Source organism: Seriola aureovittata, chromosome 19, assembly GCF_021018895.1.
Source record: "Seriola aureovittata isolate HTS-2021-v1 ecotype China chromosome 19, ASM2101889v1, whole genome shotgun sequence".
Lineage (NCBI taxonomy): Eukaryota > Metazoa > Chordata > Actinopteri > Carangiformes > Carangidae > Seriola > Seriola aureovittata.
In genome coordinates, this window is record NC_079382.1 from 16459997 (window position 1) to 16487972 (window position 27976).

General features: G+C 40.4%; 3 protein-coding genes across 4 annotated transcripts; 1 reads left to right on the forward strand and 2 right to left on the reverse strand.

Annotated features, from left to right (window-relative positions):
* Positions 1–9611: 9611 nt before the first annotated feature.
* On the reverse strand, positions 9612–19197 carry cpsf2 (cleavage and polyadenylation specific factor 2). Its single transcript, XM_056363269.1, has 15 exons — positions 19058–19197; positions 18505–18671; positions 17148–17307; positions 16936–17041; positions 16718–16847; positions 16518–16633; positions 16025–16212; positions 15534–15824; positions 15255–15355; positions 14732–14935; positions 14495–14647; positions 13905–14127; positions 13455–13769; positions 12111–12245; positions 9612–10759 (listed from the first exon to the last, which is right to left on the reverse strand). Exons 2-15 carry the CDS (start codon positions 18651–18653, stop codon positions 10667–10669), a joined length of 2364 nt encoding a protein of 787 aa, XP_056219244.1. The 5' UTR covers positions 18654–18671; positions 19058–19197; the 3' UTR covers positions 9612–10666.
* A 137-nt stretch (positions 19198–19334) lies between these two features.
* Positions 19335–22616, forward strand: LOC130160832 (NADH dehydrogenase [ubiquinone] 1 beta subcomplex subunit 1-like). Its single transcript, XM_056363592.1, has 3 exons — positions 19335–19491; positions 21839–21983; positions 22495–22616. The coding sequence occupies exons 2-3, from the start codon at positions 21844–21846 to the stop codon at positions 22529–22531; spliced, it is 177 nt and encodes a 58-aa protein (XP_056219567.1). The 5' UTR covers positions 19335–19491; positions 21839–21843; the 3' UTR covers positions 22532–22616.
* A 131-nt stretch (positions 22617–22747) lies between these two features.
* riox1 (ribosomal oxygenase 1) lies at positions 22748–27915 on the reverse strand. 2 transcript variants are annotated; one of them, XM_056363591.1, is made up of 15 exons: positions 27764–27915; positions 27484–27633; positions 27242–27384; positions 26855–26954; positions 26229–26342; positions 25728–25834; positions 25527–25634; positions 25141–25175; positions 24855–25033; positions 24252–24356; positions 24004–24145; positions 23710–23830; positions 23441–23540; positions 23262–23348; positions 22748–22991 (listed from the first exon to the last, which is right to left on the reverse strand). In XM_056363591.1, the coding sequence occupies exons 1-15, from the start codon at positions 27848–27850 to the stop codon at positions 22932–22934; spliced, it is 1638 nt and encodes a 545-aa protein (XP_056219566.1). In that variant the 5' UTR covers positions 27851–27915; the 3' UTR covers positions 22748–22931. The 2 variants fall into 2 exon arrangements, with proteins under 2 accessions (XP_056219566.1, XP_056219564.1); XM_056363589.1 differs by having other exon boundaries at positions 27242–27387.
* Positions 27916–27976: the final 61 nt, after the last annotated feature.

The following is a 27976-nucleotide window of genomic DNA, read 5'->3' on the forward strand; positions in this document are numbered from 1 at the left end:
CAGTGTGTGCCAAACAATGCAGTGTAGATGTATTTTTTTTAATGCTCTTTATATGTAATGGTTAGGTACACAATGAGGCAGATAATGAATGATAATCAACTACTTCTATTTGCTATGATAACACATAACTACAGCATGGCTATGAATAAAATCTGAAATGTGGGCTGCGTCATTCAATTAACCCAAAAAAGTCCCATTAGATTTTTTTCTGCAAGCTGATGTAGGAATTACTTTGGTTTTGAGGGTCAAATGTGACCATATAAACAGCTGTCAAGAAAACAGTCTCACGACAAGGTCCATTTAGTAGCTCTTCTTGTGCTCCTACCTTTGATCATATCACATCATCTTATTTAGCAGACAGACTTTGCCCAGTTGTCATGGAAGAGTAGATGTTGAATGATAAATTTCCATTTTGTGAGTATTTTAAAGCAACACTCCTCGTAACTTTTGAAAGAAGAAATAATCTTCCTCTTGCAATTGAAATAAGCAATAAAATTCATGTTTGCCCAGCCCAATACACTGCAAGACTTTGCTGACACATTAACATTTCAAAGCTTAATGAGATGAAAAACAACAATTAAACACACCTTAATTCAACAGTTGTTTTCCTGCTCAAGCAGCACTACTCCCCAAGACCTACACACAGACGTTAATGTGTAGAAATGGTGCAAAAATTGGTGGTGTTTTCCTTTACTGTGCCCTTTTACTGAAATTACCATTTGTTGTCACAGGGTCTGTTGTTCAGTAAAGGTTACATAGTCTTGTTTTTTAAGGACTCAAAATGGAAATTTGAGCATTTGCAATTCCATGACAACTGGGTGAACTCCATCTGCTGATTAGGATCAGGAGATATTATCGAAGAGCTCCAGAACAGCTACTAAATGGTCCTGTTTTAGTCTTGTCCCATATAAGTTCACATCAAAAACGATATTTTATCTCCAAGTTTAACCCATGGAAATCATATATTAAAATCACATTTTCAACATTGATAACTTCCAAAAGTATACCTTTAAATTCTCTCTGGTTTTGAATTGTGGGAGAAAATGGCAGATGGGATACAGTATGTATTTGACTGCACAATGGCTACACTGTATTGGTGTACCTAATGTATAAGTGGGGATGATTCTGCTGAGGTGTGTGTGCATGGTGCAGAGAGATGACTAGGTGACACTGAGCCAAAGAAACAAGTGTGACACCTTTCATTAATGCACTGCTGGCATTGTAACTAATACCCTACTAATTATCTGAAGCAAGCAAACAGATGGAGTGATGAATACCTCCAGCTCTGAACCGCCTTTTTTTTTCTTCAACCTGCCAACTATTGCCGAGCCCACTTCAGCCAATGGCTGATACTAACAGTACAATACAAGCTCGGCGTGCATGCACACACAAGGAAATGTCTCTGGAGACCTGCTGATTTTACTCCTTGCAAGAGCTCCTCAGTCAGCTGCAGGGACAATAAAATATTCATCATGAGTGTTGAGCATTCTGTGGCAGCACCGCAGGTTTATTTGTATGCCTGCTCAGGTGTGAAGAGTAAACAGGGCAGAGAAGAGCAACAGAAAGTCTAATCTGTGTATTCTGAAGGCAGCAGTCATCTTGTACTGTTCTCTTCATCTCCCACGACATGAAAACTCACCCATACAGATGTCAACAACATAAGGCGACCCAGTCAACCTCAGAGAGTCAACATTAGTGCAAAACATAATGAATCACACAGTGCTTTTTACTGTATGAACTACAGGTTTATATGCTCCAGAAAACAGCAAATTGATCAATTACGTGTGTTTCATGCCTGCTGACTCTGGTGTATTTCTTTATCTCTCAAAAAACCCTGTTACATAACATGACACATGATAAGTACCACAGTGGTATACAATTGGAGCTACAACTGCTTTTCATTATCAATTAATCTGCAGATTATTTTCTTGATAAGTCAATTAATCATTTCCTCTCAAAAATATAAAAAATACTGAATAAAAAAACCCACACATTTCCCAGCCCTCAATGTAACATTAAATTGTTTATTTCATCTGACTAACAGTCAACAAAATCCTAAAGTTTTTTAGTTTGCAATCACAATAGTTGACGGTTAATTTTCTGATCTATTAATCAACTTGTTTCAGTTCTACAAGAGGTGTTTTCTGACCTCTAGCATTGACTCCTCAGGAGGTGAAACTTGCTCTTTAATGTACTGTATATACTATACAAACGTGTACTGTACATAATGCAGTCTAATAGCCCTAGTAGCCCTGCAACAGATACAACATTTGTTAACCCTATAATGTTTGGTTTAGTTGAAACTTGTCAGAAATTCTTCATGAATCTCAGTGGTAATGTTTGAGGCCTCAGTAGAAGGTGTAGCTCCTCTACCAGTGGCTAGAGGAAAAAAAGTTCATCTGAGAGAGACTTTGCCTTTTGTAATGAGCTGCACATATATAACTTCATTATTCTTTTGTCTGCAGAGCAGAGACGGAAAGGTTGGCAGGCAAAGAGTAACCTTTTCCCTTTGCAAAGAATAGAGTGGAGAGTCCCATTCAGACTGACCACAGAGGTTGTAGCAGCAGAAACATGCAGCCAATTCATTCTGGGAAGATAGCGTCAGAGTTGCAGAGACAGGCTACAAAGTCTATATTAATACAGCCAGCAGTTCTCTGAAACAGAGGACAAGTGAGGGTGAGTTCTTCATTCACTTGGAGCTAGGGGTGGAGGGGGATGCAGTAAAATCAGTGAGCCAGTAGATTTCCCTGCTGTGTGATTTCATCACCCTTCAAACCTCCATACTGGACACAGAAGTTATATGCACTGTGTAGTAGGAGGATGAGTAGGAGTTCTTAATGTCATAGGCTTATTATTCATAAGCAGACACAAGGACTGAAACATGATTTTTTCATGGAAAACTTATCAGAAATGTTTTTTAAAAGAGCACGCCACCGATTTACATATGAAGATCAGTCAACTTGTCATGGTGGTTCTGAAGGGAGCTTATTAATGTCTGAGCAACTAACCCTGATAATATGATTTATGTGATTTCACATTGGGCTTGAGACATTAAAATTTTAACAGAAAGACTCAGTTATGAACTCTGGGATGGAGTTTGAGAGGTGTGGGAATTTTCCAAGCAGGGAAGGTCTAACCAAAGACAATGGTGGGAATCGTAGGATCCACTGTTTTTGGAGACGAAAAGTCAAAATACCTTTCTGCAGTGCTGACCATTCTTATCTAAATCTGTTTCTTGTGAGTTTCTAACTTAGTGAAAGTAAAATGCTAAATCACTGGAGTTCCCCCTTAAAGACTTAAGTCAGTTGACAAAAGCCCAAGTCATGTCTTGAGGAGCCAGCCTTAAGTGAAGTCTCAATCCCCGTGGAGTGAAGTCCAAGTAAGATCACAAGTCTTTATGAGCTAAGTGCACTTCAGTTGCAAGTCTTCTTGGTTTTTGAATAATTAAAATGATGCAGAATTCCTACATGATCCTGTCAGAGCTGTTATTAGCATATATGACAAGTTAATCTCAACTCAAACTTCTTGAGATTTTAATGACCCTGTTTTGTAGACTGGCCCTGAGTTTAAGAGTTAACTAATATAATGCATGGAACAGGAAAAATGGGGAGTCATTAAGGGCCTACAACATTTTTTTGTCTGGAGGCACTATCAAGGGTTAATATAGCCCTGGGTAAAATCTTGTGATAAAAAGCAGTCCAGGTTATCTATGAGATGAGATTCAAAGTTCCAAAGGAAGTGAGTGATTGGACCTTTAAATTGAAATTATTTTGTTACACATACTGGTCGCAGGGTGAAGAAAAAAACTTAAATGTTCATGTGTTAAAGCCCCTCAAAACTCAAATCTTACATTTTTCTGTATAACATTAAATATTAATGACTAAGAAACATTATTAATTATTAACCATTCATCATTGTTTATCAGAAGTGTAACACTCAAAAATGTAGCTAATCTGTTTCATCACGACTGTGTGGGTGTGGTTTGATCAGGTTTAATTGACAGTGCTGATTTTCAATCAAATGTTGAATTCTGATAGATGCACGGACATATGTGATGTCACACTTTTCCAACTGAACCCTGCCCACTTCTAATAAAAAGAGCACAGAGAAAACAGCACAGAGACATATCTCTCTCATGAAATGACCAAAACAGCTTCGGCAGAAAAGGTGAAAAGTGCTTTCACTGCAAGGCCTAATGCAATTCAAGGGTTGTGTGTATTTACTTACTTATACCAGATTTTATCAGTGCTGGAAGAAGTAAATTCTTTACTTAAGTAAAAGTATCAATACAACAGTGTAAAAATAGTAAATTGAGGTTAAAGTCCCGCATTCAATATCCTTAAGTAAATGTACAAAAATATTGTATATAATATAATATAATATAACTTGAGACTTGTTTTTGCTTTTAAGTGTCAAGTCAAATTTTAGGCAGTTCAGTCTAAAGTAGGTCCAGCATAATAGCAGTCAGGTCCAAATCAAGTTTCAAACCCTAACTTCAGTGACCCTTTTTGATTTGGGGCTCAAATCTACATACTCTGCATTGGACATGTGATTGCTAGAAGTGACGTCGCCGGATAATGTGGGTGACAGAAAGCTATATTTAAAAGAAAATTGAGCATTATTATGAAACTGGACAATTTCTGAATTTGTCTGATGTAGCAAAAACTTCCTTATTTTGTACTACAAGTTAAGCAAGCAGAATAATTTGGACATTCTGTTTGACTGAGGTCTACAGGGCACAATTCAAGAGAACTGGACTGCACGAACGGTTGTAGTGCTGAGTCACTTCTACGGAAGGCCTGGCCTCTACTCATTTTCACATAAACATCATTCACTGCCAATGATTCAGCCTTATTACAAGGCCCTGTGTCATGCTAGGTAGTCAGGGGTAAACAAAGGGAGCTTATCCTCATCATGTTTTCTGTGCTTGAATTAATCATCGGCAGGGTCTTCTCACAGCTCTCACGGTGGTGTCAGCCATGTCACATCAGATAGGGCCGCATCCCTCTGATGTGCTGAGCGGAAAGAGCAGGCCAGCCAGGTTGCATTCTGCTGACTGGCTGGAAGCACATGTCAGCCTGAATGCAGTTTGCTAAGAGGCTAATACTGCCCTCATCCAGGAGCGTGTTTCCTGATCCTATTGCCTGCATGGCCTCAAGTTACGGAAAACCAACTGGTCAGGTTTGTTTTACTCCGGGAGGAGAAGAATGTGCTGTTTGTACTCAAGCCAAGCAAAACAATCTCATGTGATCTGTCCTAAATATCCAGTCACATACACATGATCGCTAAGTCATCCACATGGCTCTGCTAGAGAGTGAGCCAGGATCAGTCCCAGGCATGAATACATTCAACAAAACGCATTGTTTTACCAAAACGAAAACATGGCAGCTGCAGTATTGTGGACTGCGGATAATCTGGCGGCGAGTGCTTTTGTGGATTTGTGCTCGTGAGCATTCCCACTTTGTAGACGGGGTGTGAAGAGCAGGTTACATAAGAGGATCACCTCCGTAATGGTGTAATTCAGGATTCCTACTCAACACAGCCTTTCTATGTGTATCTTTAAGAGTGGGTGGGCATAAGTGGAGGACCATAGCCACAGGAAAATGCTGGCACATTGGGATTACCCATAGAGGGAGGAATTAGGGAAGAGATCGCGGGAAAAAGGAAGCGAGGGCCTGGAGGGGAATTAATAAGTGTAGAGTGGAAAGGAAGAGCAGAGAGGAGTTTTCCCTCCTAAAATATCAACAAACCTTCTAGAAAACTACTTTTACGGTCTATAGATTGTTTAAAAGCATAGTCTATGTTTAGAAAAGCAACTCCACACAATCTGATTTTTACAAAACCAGTCTGACATTTTGGAAATTACACATTTTCACTTGCTGGCTGAGAGTTAGATCAGAGGATCAATACAACTCTCATGTCTGTTCACTTACTATGGAGCTAGAACCAGGAGCATAGCATACCTTAGCATTGAGAATGGAAGTAGGAGGAGACAGCTAGCCTGGTAAAATACGCCTACCTGCATCTCTGAAGATCACTAATTATCACACTGTTTAAATCTGTACACAATCTTAGTTGTGGTTATACTGGAAGTTACGTGCTTAATCATTCCAGGGCGACTAGACAGAAAGAGAAGAAAAGCATCGCACAAGTTTTGACACCTGTACAGACGTTAGCTGTAAGTTCGTTAGCAACAAATACGCACCTGCTGTGTGTCGTTTATCATCAGCGCTGCCTCCCTGACCTCTGAACTCACCTGAAACTCCACGTCTTTCTGTTTTCTCCCTCCAGTCTCTGTGAGTCTTTGAAGCAGATTTATACAGAAACCTTTTGCTCCAAGGTGAAACACCTTCAACCCGCGCGGATGTCGCCTCTTCATGTCAGTTTAAACTGCTTCAATGCAGTGGCGCCGCTTCCAAAATTAGCTTCACAGCTAAACTATTTCCGCTAAGCTAAGCTAAGCTAAGCTAATCAACTCACTGCTCCAGCTAGTTCACACTGCACTACCGTTATTCCGACTGGGAGTGTGCGTGCATCACTCAAAAGTGGTTACTTCCACCTAAAACTCTGTAGACACACGAATAGAGTAGCCTAAATTGGCTGTAACAATAGCAGCCATTATGCTAATAGTTTGTTTACACTTCTATATTCTGTTTTCACCAGGTGGAAGTTTTTGTAGCTGCCACAAATGTGTGATATCTCAGACCCTGGAAGTACAAATAGGAGGTTGATGTCAACAATTTTAAAATTCTGGTTGCTCGTAATCACACAATAAAAGATATAATGTGAATGTAGCATAGCAATGAGTGTGGCATTGATCTGCTGTTGACTAGAAAATAAATATGTGTATTTCCCAAACCATCAAACTGATTCTTTTAGCTTCTCTTTGCAAAGTTAGTTTCCTGAATCACACTTTTCCCTGTTATTTTTTGTGTAAATATTGCAAGAATTTTTTTTTAAATTAACTTAATAATTTTGCATCTTCTAATAGGCTTAAAACTATAACAATGGTAATGTTTAGTAAAACTATAGAGGTATAACTCCATATATCTAGCATCTGGCACCTGTGAAAGAACCTCTTTGTATTCTTTTACAACCTGTGTCTAAGCTTATAAATCCCCAGAAAATTCAACGTGATGTCCATTTGGGCAGAGTGACAAGATCAAGATCCATTTTTAGATCTGGATATCATGGGATTTTTGTGCCTTATGCTATGTTTGAATATTGTGAGGTTTCATCGAAATTCGTCCCCTTTTCACATTATTACATTGATGTCATTGGCATTAAGTGGTCTGCTTAGTGAGGAGACCAGGAATTCAAAAGGGATTAAATTCATTCATCCTCAAATCCACACAGATGAATGGATACACACCACCGAGATTCTCCCTTTTGATTGCAGCTTCATGCCAGCGAGTACAGTGTGAAAGGCAGAGGGGTGCTCACCCTGCAGCCAGGTTATGGATTTATGTTTTCACATAGTCTGACAGATGGGGCACTTGTTGAGTGGAGAGCAGATCTCTCGTCGGCCTCCAGGGGGCAGAGCGGCCTCTGTGCCCCAGGGCGACTCTGCCCTGTGCTCTGGGCTTAGCTGCTCGTTACATTAAAACAGGGGCTTCTGTGACAGAGTCAGCATTATGAAAGCTAAGAGGATTAGCTGATGGACATTTCTGGCGTTGCCGGTCAATTATCAAAATGAAAAGCAGTGACTGGGCAGGGCTGGCATGCTCTGTGGCACAGAAGAGCTCCACTCTCCTCCTCATCTCCACTCTACCTCTCTATCTCTCACTCAGCTCCAGTCTGTCATAGGTTACTGAGGTTCAGTGGGGGAAAAAAATAAATAAATAAATGAATCATTGGTGTGTTTCTGAACATGAAAGTTTTTTTTGAGTGTGTGTGTCTGTGTGAGCCATGGATTAAAAAAGAGCATTTAAATTTTAATGTTTCTAAAGTGCAAGACTGTATGTTATGCAACTGTATAAAAACAGGCCTGCACGTCAGCAAGCCATCCGTGCTCAAGTCTAACTCCTCCAACCATGTGCATGATCACCCCCTCACACACATACACACACACACTCTACCACTGCTCACTTTCACTGCCCTACTTGTGTGTATGTGCACCCTCCCTGTGATCGTTTAACAGGCTATCAGTGTAGGAGGAGTCTCCATCACTGAGCATGTCGTCACACTGTGGGCATGTGTGAGGTTGGAGTGTCGGGGTTGATGGAGAGGGGTTGTGGGGAAGGCGGTTTGTTTTGGTATATCCATAAAAGTGGCATTCCACAGCTGCCTGTGTTAAGGATCTACCCCGGGGATTCACACAACACTGCAAATGTAATCAACCAAGTCAATGTGCCACCACGACTGCAGCGAACACATCACTCCCCCAATGACACCCTGCCTCCCATTCCATCCTCAACGCCAGCAACACTCCCTCTTATCAGCCCGACTTTCTAATACTCTGGTTACACCTCACTGGGGCACAGCAGAGGTGAGGCTGTATATCCATGTGTGCCTGAAAAAGATAAGAAAACAAACTGCTGAACCGTTTTATTTTATTTTTTTCCCCTCCTGTCACAAACAGCCAGGGAGGTAAACTGTTTTTTTTTTTTTGCTGCGAGAGACAGTTGCCTAAAATATAAAGAGGTACAGTAATCCTAGCTCACTACATAGCAGACTGAATTATATCCAATCCCAGTTATCACTTCAGGGACAATGTCATATCACGCCTGTAACACAGACGGTGCTGCTGCATGGGCAGATTTGATATGGGTATTCAGAGATACAGCTGAAAAATGTCTCCATCTGCTGTTAATGCACTAACTAGTTGACCTGGTAGGCAGTAAAGTACATACAAAATATCACACCTAATATTGACTGAGGGCTGGGTAGTATTTGAAAATGTTTGGTATCAAAATGATACTTTTCAAAACTTGAGGCATTTTAGTTTTTTTGACAATAACATTTTTTCATTAAACAAAATATCTCAAACTTAAAGGGACATTCACCCCCTTTACACATGATCAGTTTACTAGTTGTGGAGTTTTTTTTTTGCTAAAGGTTCCTTCAGAATGGAATAATCTTATTTTTGTCTTTATTTTGTTTATTAAATAAAGTGTTTCTCTTCAGTCTTTTCCCCCCCCCTTTTCATTGTTGTGTTGTGTCATTTCTTGTATAATCTTCTTTTGTTTTCGTGATTGTTTTGGGACATGATGATACATCCACAGGGATTTATCCTGACATTATTCATCTGCGTGTATGTGAACAAACGTCTCCTGTGGTTCTAGAGAAGCTTTGTCGATTTTGTGAAAATTACTTTAATGTTGTCAACCATTACAAGCTGCAGGTGTGGGAACTGTCCAGACAGGAAAGGTTGAATGACGATGTAATGGTGGATGCCATCGAACCTCATTTTGGGAACTGTAGCATCTAGCGTTTTTGGAGCTTGACCTATAATGCGGACTAAATCTCAGGATATCTCGGCCTCGGCTGCTGCTGCGATTTGGACCGTTTCTCTTTTTAAGCCCGCCTCTCGCAAGTTCGCCAACTTAATGGAAATGCACTAATTAATCGCTGGAGAACAGCTGCACAAAAACTCAAAAAATGACCGACTATTTGAGTAACATGGAAATATATGTTCAAAGAATATGTAAACAAAACTCATGGTTTACTATAGCAAACAATACATTTTTCCTCTGCCATTATATTTGAGTGTGCAAATCCTGAGCGTGAAATACACTCAGTGGCCACTTTATTAGGTATTCCTGTACAATACAACAGCTCTACCATAAATTCTACCTTCACAAGGGATTACAATGTTTGTTTTTTGTTTTTTTTGTTGGAAATGTGTTAATCCAATTACATGTTGTTCTTTTTTCACTTCGGTGATAGTTAAAAGGTGTTGTTGTACGTACCTATTGAGTATTGAGAGGTGTTCCTAAGTTTTTGATCTCCCTATTACCATACATGATTGGAAATGGTGGCAGAATTGTAGAAACACCTCTGAATATTATGCAGTCCACCATAACACATCACTGTGACCTCAGGGCTAAAACACTGAATTGAAAACTGAACATTACATCATAAGAGCAGACTTTATGGCAGAACAATTGTAATGTATTGCATCAGATTGCACAGAGGTAGCTAATAAAGTGGTCACTAAGTGTATATCCACTGTACTCTATAGTGACCTCAACAATTCCAGCAATGGACCAACAGTGGTCCACAGCATTTAACTACTTCATGGATGGATGTGAAAATTACTGTGTTTTTTTTAAGTTTAATATCCAAACCAAACTATGGACATCTGAGACAACAGCAATGCATTTACGAAAAAGAAAACTAACTGTTCTTAATGACAATATGAGGGGGAGAGCATCCTGTAGACCATCCAGTGCATTAGGTTGTTACTGTACAGTGGGAGGAGTTTTAAGTGTATGAAATTCAGGTAAACTAACAATAAAAAAACATTGTTATCTGGAAAAAATTATAAAAATGGAAAATGTACAACAAAGTGTGCAGTAAAACAGCTGGAGCCGCCCATGGGGCAGAGGTTGCCCAAGTGTAGTACACTCTTGTCCTCTGGGAAAAGTTCTTGTAAAGGATTGTCTCTGTATTGCCATGGTGTGCTCTGCTTCTGCTTCTTCTGCTTCTTCTGCTTCTGCTGCTGCTATACCACGGCGTACTGCTGATACAGCAGCTCCCGGATCTTATAGTAGTCGTCACACAGGCAACCTTCCAGGCCAATGCGTCCAGCCTCCGTCTGGACAAAGAGCACAAAGACGCACAGGTCACCTGGGTCCTCACAGAACATTCATTAACACGAAGTACAACATGGTAAAAGTATTCGTACAAGCCCTGTGCAGCACTGTGTTGACCTTAAATATGTTCCTCATTTCCTTCCTCCAGACTTGGGATTGCAGTGTCTAATGAATCCAAATCCATCATGAGTTCCAATTTAAATAGCACAAGTACACACAGACACACACGCTCCTTTAACAGTCTCAGTTCTCTTTGATTTCATTTTCTGGGTTGCATCTATTTTAAGTTCTCGTCAATTATGCATTTTGTTGTTGGTATCCTGGCTCACTCCTACTTTTCCTTTTACTTTAGTTAAGTTCTGCCTGTGATTCTTTTTTGTGTGTTTCTTCTGAGGTGAGATGTTTTCATTTGCCTTTGGGTTTTTTTTATTTATCCTACTTATGCTGGTTTGTTTGTTTCTCTTTGTGTTTAAAGTTCCATTTTGTGTCGACTACTGGCATTATTATTTCATAGTGTGTCAGTAAATGAACCTTAACCTCCGAAACCACCAGAAATCACACCTTTTTTTTTTTTGGTCATATTCAGCGAATTATAGTCAGAAATCTTTTTGTTTGATACGTTTTGTGAATTCTGATCAATTGAAACAAAATATGTATCTTGATTTTGGTTTACTGCCAACATTTGTAACACACACAAAAAGACATTCCCATCCATTATATACAGCCTACTGCTTCTTCCTGTGTCTCTCTAGTCTGCAGAATAAGCTGCTGTATTTCTTACAGCATCTAAAACAACTTGCCCGCTGCTCTGAAAAATGCTGCCGGCTCTGGATACACAATCATCATCAAACAAAGGGAGACGATGAATGTGTCATACTGCTTCACAACAATATTAGTACGCACTTCTGATGGCTCACAGTCAACAGATTCTAAGGCAATGAATACTCATGTACATCCTGTGTCTGCTTGTTGCAGTGATGAATTATTTCTCCTCAAGCGAATTAGTGTCTGACCTGAAGGTTACAGACAGGAGATGTGAAAGGATGTTTTTTTTTTATTTTTATAATGAACCAAAGGCCTTTAAAGCTGCTTTTCATCTTGTCTGGACATTTAATTCCCAGTTTCATTAAAGTGATGCAACTCCTTTGCTCATAAACCTAAATATAGTATGGATATAGTATCAGTATGGAATAAAACCAGAAGCTCAACATTTTCAATGAGTGGTTTTGGCGAAAACAAGCCCAGTATGTCTTCTGTGCAGGCCGCCTTCCCTGTTGACGGGCTGGGGTGACTAGCGCTGTAAGGGGGGCTGATGGATAGTGCGCTCAGTGAACCAGGGGGAAGGACACTCACCCTGCGGACGGCCACCATGTTGTTGCATACCAGCACTCCTCCCACAAACTCGGCCTGGATGCCTTCTCTCAGCAGGACCTGCTTGAAGTCAGAGAGGCGAGGCTCGTTGATGAACACTGACTGATGCCCCGGAATCTGGAGGGAGAACAGAGGAGTCAGAGTGTTTCTCAAAGGGCTGTCTGAACTGCTTTAACACGCTTGTAGGTACACTCTAACAGGATCACATTGCAGTCCCTCGCAGGGCCTTTCTCCAAGTTTTGTGATTATTCTATCTATTATATCTAGGATGAACTCTTGAGACTCACCTTGGGAAAACTGGGTCTGTGGTAAAATTTCGGATTTAAATGAAAAATAATAAAATAAAAAAATTTCCCTTTAAATCCGACTTGCAAAACTTCTAATGAAAGCTATTTATCAAATTCCTTTTGACTAACAATGTTCTTAAATTTAAGACAGCATCCTGTTAGGGTCCTAGACAGCTACTGTACAGAGACAGGACTGAGCACACACCTCCTAATATATGTTTTGGATTGACTGTGCAATATTATAGCACTGGTCCTGTGGAATGCATTATCTGAAGCAATATGTATAATTCAGAACATTCTAGTTTTAGCCTGATGCTCCATTGTAAGCTGTTGTTTCGAAATACACATTTGCTAGGATGTTACACAATTATTTTTTCATTCCTCAGTGGTGCAAACAACAAGAATAGAGCTGGAAATCATTTTGTTTACCATACATCTTCCTTGACTGCAACAGTCATTTTGGTAGTAAGTTCAGCTTATTTGATCTCTCTCTTACGTATCTGCAGCAGTTTAGTACCTGCTCCAGTTTGGTTGGTAGACAGTCGCTCGAAAAATATTATTTATTCTTTTACTTCCAGTGAACAACTTTTTTTAGGTCTTAAGCACTGCTAATTGGCTTTTTAAAGGATTAAGCATTGCAACATGCAACTGTGCAATACACAGTGTCATATGAAAACCTGAAACCTCCAAAGCACAGACACTGAGAATGGACTGTCTGTGAAGTAGGAGGTATCTTGTGCCAAGTAGTTAGTTTTATTGTGTATTCACAGATCATTTATGTATTTACAAATTCAGGAAGAAATAATAGATGCAATTTTAAGAAATCCTAACCTTTACCCTAACCAAATCCTTTTAATCCGATTTAATCAGACAAATAATTATCCAAACAGAGTAGATGGAATCTTGAAGCTCACTAGCCACAAACGCTGACATTTAATTTACACTCATTTCCCAAAACCCTAAGCTCATAGTCAGCAAAACTGAGCTAACATTACAACAACTTTGCTAAACAGTGAAAAGTCTGTATGAATCTCCTCACCTCGTGTGGAGGCAGTGGCTCCAGCGTGGGAATAACATCGCTCTCTTCAGAGAACTCCTTCTCGTCTTCTCCAAACAGGTTCTTCATGGCACGCTGCGCTGCCACCGCTGTAGTGCTGTGATCAATGCCAAGATCAGGCACGACGTCCATGGCCAGATCGCTGTCCTCGACCTCCTCTTTCACACCCTCCTCCAGCATCACGCCCGTGTCCACCTTCACCACACGCATGTCCAGCACGCCATCGATCCAGGCGAGCTCCGTGTCTTTGGCTTTGCAGAACTGCAGAGAGCTCACCAAGGAGTCTTTCAACCGCACCTTTATTGTGAGGAGACAAGACAGAATGAAGACACTGGCCTGTCATGGAAGACTGCTTTTATACTCCGGCACTGTACTCGAAAAGAGGCAACCAAATTCACTCTAACAGAGCAGCAGGGATTTACTGAGGCTGACCTGGTAGATGTGTGTCTCGCTGGTGGCGTCTATAGTCTCCTGCAGTTTGGGTGTGTAGACCTTGATGTCCTTGCTGAAAGCCTTGCAGGACTCGGCCAGGTCCAGGCTGGCCTCTGGTGGCCCGTGAACAATCACAAGCTGTCTTGGCTTCATCTGATTAATAATCTTCTTGATGGAGTCGCCATCAGAGCGACCTTCGTAGTCTATATACGTTACCCTCGCTCTGTAAAGACACGAATACATAATAAAGCCTTTCAATACTGCTGATTTGTCAAACATTGTTTAACACCAGCGCAGATGAGATTTCTTGACATATTTGTAATTTATCCAGGAGAGGTTTGCTGACACTTTATCTTTTCCAGCATCACTTAGCTTCACATTCAAACGTTTAAACACACACACCTGGAGGTCATCCAACAAACAAAACACTATACTGTCCTGCACTGTGCTGCTGGCCACTGACCAGCTGCAAGGGCAGTTTGTGAGGGAGAGGATAATATTATACAGTATTAATGTGAATGTAAACCTGCAGAGTTCTAGTTCTCATTAATATGATTCACAGACACCGCTAGCTTGAGATGATCACTGACCTTATCTCAAGGTTTTCTACACTGGAGATGCATTTGGTGGGAACAACAGAGAGATCTTGGTCCATAGGTTCATCACCATTGGTCAGCCCAGATTCCAGTTTGCTTTTCTCCTCCTCTGTGGCTTGCAGTTCAGGAACAAGAAACTCTTCCAGCCTTGGAAAACACAACAGTAGTTTATTGATTAAGGACAGAAAAATGTAGATGGTGTAGCTAATCTCATATGTGATATTGTAGTACCTGATGATTTCCCCATACTCGTCCCATTTGATCCTTTCCTCGTGCGTGGGGAACATTGGATAAGACTTTTTGGCTTGTTTGAAGAAACTACCTTTGCGGCTCCCCTCACCCTTCATCATCAAGTCGTGGTGTTTGTTTTTTACTGCAGCTGGCTGATCCAGATCATCATCCATATCACTCTCATCGCTGGTGTCCACATCCACCCTGTGGCAGCATCGAATAAACATTAAAAGGAGTACATATGAGTTACATTTTTCCAAGGGCAGACAGCAGATTTAGTATAAATGTCTTAACATTGCCATGACTCATCTCCCATACACAGATGTCTTTTTCAACAGCCTGTTTCAGATATGGGATCTAGACCATCATTAGCATTTCTGTCGACTTTTTACATAATTTGCTGTTTTAGTTATCATCAGACTGTAAAATTAGATGAACTGGGTGTTTTGCAGCACCAACAAGCATAGAGCACCATCAAGTAAAGACACGTAATGCAGTGAAAGTAGTATCTACTGGGACTTACTCTTTTGCTTGTTCAAGTTTCTTAGCTGCTTCTTTCTTTATTTTGTCCTTTTCAAGGTATTCCTCCAGGTCCTTGCCTTCCAGCTTCACTCTTTTCCGCACCTGTCATAATGAGAAGAGTGAAATATGGATGTGGTGGAAATGATAGAGTGACACATTTTGTTGTTTCTTCAGCTGGGTCTGAATGTGAGAGACAGGGGCTTCCCGTGGGGCAAATGCATGACGGGACAAATCTCAACCCCTCTGTCATAGTCAATCAGCGTGTGACTGCTGGTCTCACCTCCAGATCCAGCATCTTCTCTCCGGGATTGTCAATGAGGTAGCGAGCCAGGGTTCCAGGTGTAGTGCGGTAGGTCAGGATAATGGAGTTTTTGGTGTCTTGGCACCATTGGATGAAGAGTTCTCGAGAAAAGCCAGACTCGAGGTCGGGCTGGCTGCAAAGCACCACCTTGGGGCTGGGCACCCGGGCCAGGTCTGCCAGACTGTGGCACAGGGTCAAGTGACGGAACTGGAACGGGTTGTTTCTCTTGTCCTCAAAACACCTCATGAGCTTGTCACTCATCCACTCCACCTACAGGCAAACAGTAGATTATCAGTTATGGCTGTAGAAAAGCATTTATATATTATCATCTCCTGCCTTTCTCTGCACCAATGAAACCAAGAGAATTGTTGATTGTATTTGGCAAATAAAGTGGTATCATGGTAAATAATGGTAAATTCACAAGCAAGCAATGATACAATATCTTCTCAAGTGTGATCACTGAATAATACCTGGGACTTGGAAAACTCCACCACATTGTAGCTGACATTGTTAAGCAGAGCTAGTGGGTAAACTCCCAGACCAGCGTCCTTTGTCCTCCAAATCTGATCCAGGAGCTGAGCCAGCTCCAACACGCGCCCAGCTGTATCCACGGCAATAAGGACATTACCGTCACCCCGCAAGGTCTCCATTACATTAGCTTTGAGAAAAGAAAAAAAAAAAACACAAGAAGAATTTATTTAAAGTGAGAACCTGTATTATTCACCCTTTTTATTCAATTTTACATTTAGTGGTTGCAAAAACACCACACATTATCCTGTTATTTTCTGCACAGTATTAAACAAAAAGTCTTTCTGTCTTAAAGGACAGAAATCATGATTACATGGTTCATTTGTTTGACCACTGGGATGTCTTATAAAAGGAATACAATATTTTTTAAATGATGAATAAATGAAAAACTATGCTGCTAAACACTGTTACTACAGTCTTATGAAGGTCACTTACTAAGGAGCTGCTCGTCTCTTTGTTTACGGCGTGGCTGCACATATGCAGCATTGAAGGAGTCCGTAATAAGTAAGGAAGGACGACTGATGCTCTCCAAAGAACAGCCATTCAGGTGGCTAGAAAAAAACAGGAAATTAATTAACAGTGAAAATTAAAAACAAAAATTCCAGCTCATACGCTTATGTTTTGTCTGAGCTTACATTTCTCTCTTGTGGTTGAAGTCCACGGCGTAAACAATCTCCTCCTCACCGTCCTTCACAATTTTCCAAATGGTACCTCCTATCATGTGACCAGCTGGAAGTGGTGTGATGGAGAGACCATGTCCTTTGCCTGTCAAGTAAAAATAAAGACTCTTTGGTAGCTGTGACACATAACCCCCAGGCGACTCCTGGCCTATAAGGATCTGCAACTAACTCACCTTTCAGGTTGACAATCTGAGAGTATTTCAGCTGCTGGATTTTATCAAAAGCACAGTCCACATCATCAAGAGTGAAGAGTGTGAAATCTTCACTGTTGTTTCGAGACTAAATGGAAAGAAGGAAATGATTAAAGAAAGCAATTGTAGGCATGCAATGAGCTCCAATAATAAATCATTTTAAATGAACGCCATCTTCCACTCCTCCTTCTTACCTGATATAGATCATACATGAACATCTGTCCCATCTTATAGACGGGAATGGTGGCATAGATGGTACAGTTTAGGCCGAGTTTGCCCACAGCGTATGGCAAGGCTCCCAGGTGTATGGGGTCAGGATGAGAGAGGAGCACAGCATCGACTTGATGAACATATCTGAGGAGGACAAATGACATTTACGTTTATTCATTTGGCAGACGCTTTTTCCCCAAAGTGATGTACAGATGAAGTACAATCCAAACCACAGTGGATCAAGGTGAATTCATTGCATATATAACATATAAGTGCCTATAGTAGATGAAAAGAACTAGAGAAGGATAGAGAGAGAAAGAGAGAGAGAGGGCACATGAAGTTAGTAAGTACTGTCCGAAGAGGTAGAACAGAAAAGGATTCTGCTGACTGAATCGAGTTTGATGACTCATTTCACCACCAAGGGATCACAAAGCAGAAGAGATGTTCTGCCATGCAGTGATGGAGGGACTGGGCTTCATTCATTTGCAGATAAGAGTGAAAGAGAAAGCTCATAAATCTGAATGATTCAGAAAGGAGGGTGCTGTGCCAGTGGTCACTCTGTAGGTGATAGGTTCACAGTTTTTCAAGTCAGTCTTATAACAATTCCCAAGTGCCCATGCGGACGTTGAAACAGGTTTTGCTTGCTGTAAATTTTCTTCCTGTTCAAACTGACCATTGAATAATTTTCTCCTAAAGCGGATTCAGTGTAATTGATGAGGGAAAAAATCCACAGTCCTCTTCCCTGCAATAATATATAACAACATGTACCTGAAATTAACATGTAACTTCAGCAGTCAAATCAAGCCAGTCCAGTCCAAAGTCACAGTCTAGATAGTTGTAAGATTTCCTCTTAATGTTTCCCTAGTGAGCTGCAGTGGAACGGCAGTATCAAGAGAGGGAGTGTTTTACAAAGAGACTGATAGATGTCCAGGACTCAGATATTGTCCCTCATCGCTTAGTGCTTTAGGAAGGGATCTCTTCATGATCGGCATAAACATTGGTGATTACAGCAATCAAAACCTGCTTGAGTTTACATGTAGGCTCCTGTCTATTGTTTCAGGGCAGATTTGGTAAAATTGTGGGCCTATACTTTAATGTGAGCAGCAACAAGGAGCAAGTAGAGAGTAATGAAAAGGGGAGTGAAATGGGCTGTCTTTGGCTAGCTGAGGACCTGACATGCTGCCTACTACCTGGCAAGTCAAAGCAAGAGATGACCCGTGCTTGTTGAGCAGCACACTCAGACAGATAGGACCTATGATGTTACATATGGTCATCAGTCACGGCCAAATGAACACACACTTATTTCAATTCACAGGGTGACAAGACGGATGTCATAATTACCGTTTCATAGCATCAATGATGTCCATGGAGAAGTTCTCATCCCAGCCACAGTCCAGGAGGAAGCGGAATTCATCCACCTGCAGCAGATAACAAAGGGCCGACTCCTCCTGAACCCCTGACACGGCTGTCAGCTTTATAATGGACGTCATTTTTCTTCAGTTGTCACGCTGAAAGTACAGTTATCATGAGCTTAGGCTGACCGTGGTGCAAAATCCCCTCAATAAACAAAACATTAACGGCCTGTGTGAAGTGCTGAGGCTCTTTGCGAATGAACAAAAAACTTCCCCAGTTCTATCAATTAAATCTATTGTGAAAACAAACAAAGGCTATGGTTCTGTTCTAAACTGAAACTGAACGATATAGTAGCACAGTGTTGCATAAAGTCTGCCTGTGAAATGCGGTTGGATTGTGGAACAGTGTTAAAAGTAAACACGGTTTGCTTGCTAGCCACAGTTAGCTCACACGATCAATAACGATGCGTATGTAGCATGGTAGCTACAGTTTAGCTTGGGGATATAAGTAAATTGAATCGACAAACGAACGTGCTACACACCATTAATTATGAGCTGCTATAAAATGTCTCCCGTTGTAATAGAAACACAATGAATTTGAATTTCTAAAATCCCAACTTTAAGACATTTTGGCTAGCGTTTTTGAACACACACTTGACTAGCGGACAGACATATTTGCCGCTGCATCATGAGTGAAAGGGCAAAGGAGCGTACCAAGTGAAGGGGCGTAACTAAAAAATATTTTACGTCAAAACACCGAATGCTCATTATTTTTGTTATACTGTATTTGAATACATTTGTCTTGTTCTTACATACTCATAGTTTTGCTGATATAATAAAATAATTAAGAAGAATAAATGTTTATAGAGATTTTTCTAGTTAAAGGAATCACTTCGTAGGCGCCTAGTTGGTAGAGTCCAATGTCCTCTGCCTGATAACTTAAGAACAGAAGGCCACGGCTTGGCGTAAAGAAAAGGTATTAATTTTGAATATCTCAACGTCGTTTGTCTTTATTGTTTGAGCCTTTGTACTGTATCATTTTTACTGTGCAACGTAACTACTGTGTTATAGTAGTAAGTGATAGACAATTCTCAATGGAAACCTGACATATATTGCTGATGCTACATAGCTATCTGTTTAGCTAGCCAGGCGCTGGTGGCTGTGGTGCGATCAGCTTGTGTTTAAAAAGTGTTCATGCTCGTCGTGTGATCAGTATTTTAAGCGTTATTTCGCTATGCGCAAATTATGATATCACAGCTACTGCATATGTGGTTTGTAGCAGGAATGAAAGAAGAATTCACTTTATTTAAATGAAAGTAATGATACCGTGGTGCAAAAACACTGCCACATGTAAATTTACTGCATTTAGAATGCTACCCAAGTAAAAGTATGTAAGTACCATCAGATAAATGAAATTCGGATACAAAAGTAAAAGTTCACATAATGCAGTGGACCCTGTAATTGTTGCACTGTTATTATTGCTTTTAAAATGTAAGCTGTGGCTTAATGCTGTAGTTGGCCGAGGTGCAGCTATTTATTTGTACTTCATTTTCTGTTGGGTATTTTAATCGATATTACTACTTCATATTTTATAAAGGGTCGTACACTAATGCAGTCTAATACAACAGTCGTACAGTAAAGCCAACCTTCATGAAGGTTATAATGTTTGTATTGAAACTAAGAAGTGTTGATTCAACTGTATGATCAGTTTGGAGACTTGCGTTATGTTGACGGATCTTTCTATTATTTTGCCCAAAGCATTCAGATCAGTGAGGTTAGGATCAATAACATAAACGCAGTTTAAATTAAATCTGATTGTTCATGAAGTGAGGAGTACCTAATAAACTGCCAACTGCTTGTATAATTTGTATGTAAAATAGGACTGCAACTAACTAATTTTTATTATTGATTATTCTGCCTGGGTTTTTTTTCACAATTGTCTATCAAATACCAGACAACAGGAGAAAAAAATGCCTGTTAAAATATTTGACGGGCCAAGGTGACATTTTCAGCTGCCTTGTTTTGTCTGACCAGAAGTCCAAAATCCAAAGATAATCAAGCATCACATCTTCACTTTAGAAAGTAGAAACAGAAAATATTTGACATTTTTGCTTAGAAATGTTTAAAGCAAATATTTGATTATTCTGCAGCTCTAATGTAAAATGTTAAGGCCCCTGCTCATCCATAGTCCACTCACACAGGTATTTTCACCTATGTTGCATAATTACTATGGAGCTTTTTGCATATGAACTGTGCTTGATGACATCTCTATCGCATTTCTGTAGCTTCTGTTTTACCTGCTGGGTACAACCTACTCTGTTATCATTCATGCTGCACAGAGTTTTGTGAAATGCCATATAATTCCACCCAATTTACACCTGACTCTAATCAGCCAAAGTAATTGAAAACACCTGGGTGGATGTGCAGAGCATTTAATTTGCGAGTAGCTAGAAACTGCAGCTGTTAAAGAAATGTTTTTGAGTAGAATAAAATAGCATAAAATTGAAATACAGCACAAGTATAGAACTTGAATAAGTGTACTTTGTTATCTTCCACCACTGGTTTGAAGCGATGGTTGTATTATACTCAATGCTGTTTGACATAGCAAGATATGTAAGAGCTCTGCCTGATGAACGTTAGCAACAAGGAATGTCTGAGGAAGGTACTCCCAAAACCTGCATTATTTTTCTGTTGCCACACAGTCCAATTGGTGTCCACACAAATGAGCTTGTTCAAAGGATAAGAACAAGCTTTTTAACGGCTGTCACATGTCATGATGAACTTAGCATCACACTAGTTTGTTGAAGTCCTCTAAAGAAAGATAGGCTGTCCTGGTTTTATTTAGTAATTATTAGTAGTTCAGTAATTATTTATTAATCCTTCCAGGTAGATCGAGTATGAAGCCAGCGTTTGCTAAGAATTGCTTTCCACTGATTTCAGTGTGTCTCCAGATCAAGTTAAAATGGGTGGATTTTTATTTAGTGGCTGGCAGAACAGTCCACCCAATATGGCATAGGGTTGTCAGTAAATGTAGGTGTAAAATACGGTACCCTGGCCTCATGTCATGTGAGCACTTGAATGAATTCAGTTTTCCTCACCATGAAAATGTTGGTATATTGTCTGTTGTGATAATCAGATTCAGAGAGTTTAAGGCAATGCCAATAATGTATCTAACTAACAAATCCATTAGTTTTCAGTGTGTGGGAAATTAGCAACAGCTTTAGTCACTTTGCAGAAGCGCTAATGTAAGTGTATTTGGATCAGAGAATAAAATCAATGCCACTGAATTAATGTTGTGATATATCTTCTGCTTGTTTCTGTAGGAACCATGGTCAACTTTGTAGCACTTGCGCGTGAGCACTGGGTGAACATATTGGTGCCCATGGGCTTTGTGTTTGGATGGTACCTCGACAAACAACAGGACCAGAAGTTGACAGCTTTCAGGAACAAAAGTGTTTTGTTCAGCAGGTAAGAAAAAGCAATTTCCTACCTACATGTAAGAACAAAACAGGCCAGTAAATGAAGGATCTGGTGCCATGTGATGTTTTTTGCTTCTGCATACTTAAACAATTTGGACTTATTACGATGCATTTTGTATAGTTGTTTTCAAGTCAGCAAATCATTGATAGGGGAATACATGTAGTTACGGATGTAACAGTGAACTCTCAGTTACTCAGTATACAGTCCCTCCACTTTGGTAAAACCTAAGCAACTATTTGACATTCATGAGATGATGCCATTTCACAGAGTGGTATCAAAAAGCTGATTACAGCCTGTAGTGTTGTGATTGTAAGTTGATAAACAGCTTCAATCCTAAATGTGAAACAGTTTAGATATGGCTCTTACATTTTCACGTCGGTTCTTAGACTGTTTGAAGTTAAAGCAGAAGATTTATTCTTGAACAAGCTGCCCAAAAAGGTCATCTAATACCAACTGTCGTCCAGGCACAACATTACGTAACTTTCTCATTTCTCTGTAGGGAGCTGAAGCCTGGAGAGGAGGTGACCTGGAAATAGACGACTCCTACCTCCTGGAATGTGTCCTGTCATCTGTGGTGTGAATGACTGATGGGTTGTCCTCAAATAAAATTATTTAATAAGACTCCTATACCTCTGTTCTCGAATTGTACCAATCAGAAATCTTTAACGTTTTGAGTTGTATCAACCAATAATAAACATGCCCTTTCTCATCAAACTCATTTGGTACTTGGCTTAAATAACACATAACATCAGTTTCAATTTTTCTGTCAAAACTGGTTTATTTGAAGAACACAAAACAAATGTTCAGCATGACCATTCTAGTGCAGCTAATGAACATTACTTAAAACAACAAGGGTTTTGAATCAAAGATTGTATTTGTACAAACGCAATTTGAATACACTCATGTAGTCAGCATGACTGAAGAATCTGAGGCCATTTACAGAGGCTCTGCAGTGCGGATGATTCCCCTCTCAAATAGCATCTCAGCCAAATCAACCTGGGGGAAAAAAACACAGATGCAACAGGTCAAACCAATGATTTCACAAAAACACAGGCCTATTAAAATAAAACGTATTTAAAATCAATATTTACATAAAATGGGATGTATTTAATAAGTCCTTGGACACTCTTATTTCCAAAACACTTGCATAAACTACCAAATGCATATCCCCCCCCAAAAAAACACAGCCACAAACAGAAGAGAAACAATGCCTGAACATATAGTTGCATCATATCTCAGCAAAGATCTTATGTACATAGAACATACCCTGTCCTTTGCAGAATCACATGGGAGGCTTCCTACTGTTACAAATTTGGGATAAGAATGGATCAGAAACTCAACAGCGTCTGTGTGCTGCAAAAAAAACCAAAACAATTATTAGGCAGTGACAACATCATTAGGACACGATGTACAAGCAAGATCTGCACAGATCTTCAGATCTCTACCTCTGGGTTTATTTCGAAACTCTTGAGCTCCTCTTTGTGGTAAACTCTGGGGTTGTCTGTGGTGTAATAAAGATGTACAGTGTCTCCATCACTGCATAACCTGGCAAGAGAAATACTTGATCAATACATTTTTCTGCTTTAATGCATCACTGAAGCAGGTGATCTTGACAAATTATTGTCAAAGACATTATACTCTGCATTTTTCAATAGTCCGCTCTGAACCTGCCTGCCGTGAATGTGCTGTGAAATCTAATTAAAAGTTCGATTACCTTGCACATCCAGCACGGAGGACTCTGATTTGGGTCTGGGTAGTGATACATGCACCCACATCCATAACTCGCCCACGTTCCCACCTAGCAGGGGCTCCTTGAACACTACTGGCCAGTTCATCTGCAGGACATGCAGTGTATATGTTACTCAGAGGCATAACGTGTTCATCATTCACACAGGACGACCATCACAAGTTGAAATGCCGTGGTACAACTTTCCTAACCTCCAGTTCGACTTGTGAATTAAGTGAATCGAAAGCGGAGTGACTGCAGACTGACGCGTGCATCACATACCTGGAGTTAGCAGGGGAGGCAGGCAGTCATGGAGGAAGTCTCTGGCTTTCTGATCCACAGCAGCATCGACCGGGGCGTAATTTATGAGCTTCTTCATCAGGCTCTCAATTCGTGAGAAGAATTTTGACCTGCGTGGGTCGTCCTGCACAAGGAGAACTTTTCTCTTGAGTTGGTAAACGGTGAAAAGACAAAGGACGATGACTGTGACTGGAATCAATAAGTTGTTAAAAGAACATCTGATTGTGTACCTTGTCAGAATTCTGTACTCCCATGTATGTCAGGTAGTCCAGAGGTAAGCCCTGTCTGAACTCCACATCCTCCTCCATTGCTATTTCCAGAGCTGCTGGAACCACCTAAAAAACAAAACAAACAGTTGAAATGTGAAAGACCTAGAAGACCCTAAGGCTGAGAAAGACCGAAAATGTCATTGTTTATTTCATTAAACTATGTAACACTCACTGTTCCTTCACCCTAATGCTCCTCTGTGATAAACACTATGGTTTCTGATCGGAGCCTTTGCTTTCATCTGTATTTATCTTCTTTGTGTTATCACAGATCAAATAGAAGGACTTCTGTGTTCCTTAAAAAACTGCTGCCGTTGCAAATAGCAACAGTATTTTTTCCCCCAAGAGCTGAATGTGCTTAGAGCAGCAAATGTAAAAACTTTCATGAGGAGGCTGTCAGTTAAATGACTGTTGCTTTTGGCTGAATCAAAACCAGGGCATAAACAAGGAAAAATGTCATCGGTCATTTCAATATACTTACAATACATAATCAATACATGTTTGATGTAAAAACTAACTGGCATTTGGTGATGCACCCATGTGCCGATGATGCCTTTTTTGTATTACCTTGTGTAGCAGGTCGCCCCAGCTGTTCTTCTGGTACGAGGAGACGGTGATGTGCAGGGAGTGAGCGTCTGGCAGGCAGTCGCCCTGGTGGATGAACCCTCTGGGAAAGTACAGGAGATCTCCGGCCTCTAGCACCACTTCCAGGATCGGCTTCCCGATGTCGGCCTGATCGAAGTTCGCTGGAGAGGAAACGCAAAGAGAGAACGGGAGCACAACGTGTTAACAAAAATTGCACCATATTTGTGGATTGATCAATCTCTCTTTCTGTAAATTTTCTTTTACTCACGGCTTGAAATTACAGGCAAGACCTCATCGTCTGACCTAAAAGAAAGTTAGAAAAACAACTTCACAATGTGTTTCTTAATGTCAGTCTCTCACATATTAAACTAACACTAACTGAAATTGTTGTTTATTAGAAATAGAAAGTCAAAAACCCAGAATATAGATTAATTTTATAAAAAAATACTCAAAAAACATTGTTTGGTGTATCAACATATGGTGAATCATCACATTGGTACATCTGTGACATGTTTTGTCCTGGATCTGTTTGGCATGTTTCCCCATCAACTCTCATGACCTTACTTGGCGTAAAAACAAAACATCCACTTCTTTTTAATGCATGACTAGATTAAATTCGACTGTGTGAATTTCCTCATCCTCACTCCGTCTGACCTTGGGTTGTACACTCTCCAGTGTTTCTTCCCTTCCAGTTGAACCACAAACGCCTCAATGTCGTCATAATGCGGAGCAAAGCCTTGTGTTCCAGCTGGCGTCAGGTATCTGGTGAAGGAGAATACACGTTTTACAGCAAAACAAAATCTGAAAATGGCACCTGAAAGTTTCCAGGGACAGTTTTTTGTCTCGAACACTCACATGTTGGCTCCTGCCATGCTGCCAAACTGCTCCTGAAGGATGGACAGCATGTTCCACACGGTGGAGGAGAAGGCCTGTGGGTTCAGCATTCGGAGGGAGCAGCCCCTCTGGTAGAATGGAGATACGGTACATATGATCATAAGTAATCTGCAATGGGAGCGCTGTGCAGATGGTGCACTGATATGGTTAATGCACTGAGCACAAAATGACTTCAAACTTGCAGCACTGAAAATATTAAAATTAATATATTCCTTAGTAGATAATTATGCATCTAACTGCTTTTTAATGAAGGTGGACCTAGAAAATTTGAAAGTGAGAAGAAACTTTAATGACACCACCCCCCCACAGAGAAAACCGGTGCATCTAATTTGCAGCAAAGGACCCACTTGTTAGGAATGTAATCAGGGCCATAAAAATGCATAATTACTGTAATTTGCATTAGAAATAATCACAAACTGTACATTTGCAAATCAACGGCCTGCATCATTGTATCCTCTTTACCTCATAGAAGTCCCACACAGAGAACGGCAGAGCTCTCCCTGGAGGATTGTGCGTCTCCCTCTTGCCATTAGTGTAGCTCGTGACATCCAGGTTCACTCCATACTGAACATCCTCCTGAAATCAAACAGCACAAACATGTAGTTCAGGATGAGAGATTTTTGTCTTCATTCAAGTTTCCTATTAACTTTTCCAGTACAGAAAAATATAATGCTGCAGGAGACAAAATCTTACATTTAAATTACTGAAGAAAACAGGCAACACAACAAATGAACAGAGCATTAGCTCAATGAAATAAGACAAACAAATAAACAGAAAGAATATGAATTAGAAAATACAATTAAAGCAGCTTTGTCTGACTCTTCCAGTGGCTGAAAACAGTCCCCCGAGCCAATAAAGCAGGTTAGACGGACTTATCTCCTAATGAAAAAAGTCTCCAAATACTTTTTGATAATCAAAAAGGAGAAACATTGCCAAATTAAATCAAGCAATGTACCTGCTTCAATATCTCCAGCAGAAATGATCATCCATGAGTCCTATGGTATTTTTTAATCTAACTAGTGTCTAAAGATGAATATAGGATGAATGAGTGATGAGTGTTATGTTTATATTGTATTTCAGATCCTTACCTCTCTCAGTATACGATCAAACTCTGCTGTTGAGAACAGTCCTTTGTAGTAATCTGGATTCTTGCGTTGAACAAGAATGGGCTTCTTTTCCCATGTTTCCCTTATAGAGCAAAAGAAATACATGTATATCATTCAGTGCTTCGTCAAAAATATGAAACCTTGTATTGGGTGTTGTTGCAATTCTGATTTTAAACCTATTCAAAAGGAAATCATGAATCTCCAAATGTGGGTGATTTTTAATTAGTCAGATAAATTCAAGGATGTGGTTCAGAAACTGTTCTTACTTCCTGTGCTACACAGATCTTGGGGTTGTGGCAATTTACCACTTCTAAACAATCATACAGACAGACAGAGAAAGAGAGACACCGCCAACACACTCATCGGTACCTGAAGAAAGCTTTGACAGGGATGGGGTTGATGAGCCACTGGAACAGTGTACTCGCTCTCTCCCTGCTGTTGTTGACTCTTGCCAGGTCGGCCAGCAAAGCATCTATAGTGTCACCATCTCCATTTACACACTCCTCTTCCTGCTTCTGAAACATAAAGACAAATTATAACTTTTCATGGATGTGGTCATGAACGTAGCACCCCATTGCATCTATGTTTGCATCTCTGCAGCAGGCACACACTTCTGTGGTTCCTTTCAGGCTCTCCTCTCTTTGCGCAGACTTCACAAGCTTCTTTCTTTTCTTCTTTTCAGACTTTATCTGAGCTTTAAGTGTGTTGACCTTATTGACTGCAACTCCATTCTCTTTTTTCTTTTTCTTCTTAGCAGCCACCTAGAAAAACATACAGGGTTAAAATACACAGGTAATCCAGTTTCAGTACTGCTCCTTCTGCAGCTGTGGCACACAGTACTTCAGCCAGGCACTAAGAGAGTATCAAACATATTATTTTAATCATATCTACCTGCAGCGAAGGCTTCTTGGCAGGGGGGGATACGTCTGATGAAAACGTTTGATACAAAGCAAAAGCTGACATGTGTTTTCTCTCCATTTTCCAGCACGTACGTCATCACCTTGCGTCTGTGGCTGCACCCTTGTTCTTTTCTCCATCTGTGTACATTTGCCCCCTAATGAACTCACTACCGCCACCTTTTGAGTCAGACCACAAATTACAGCC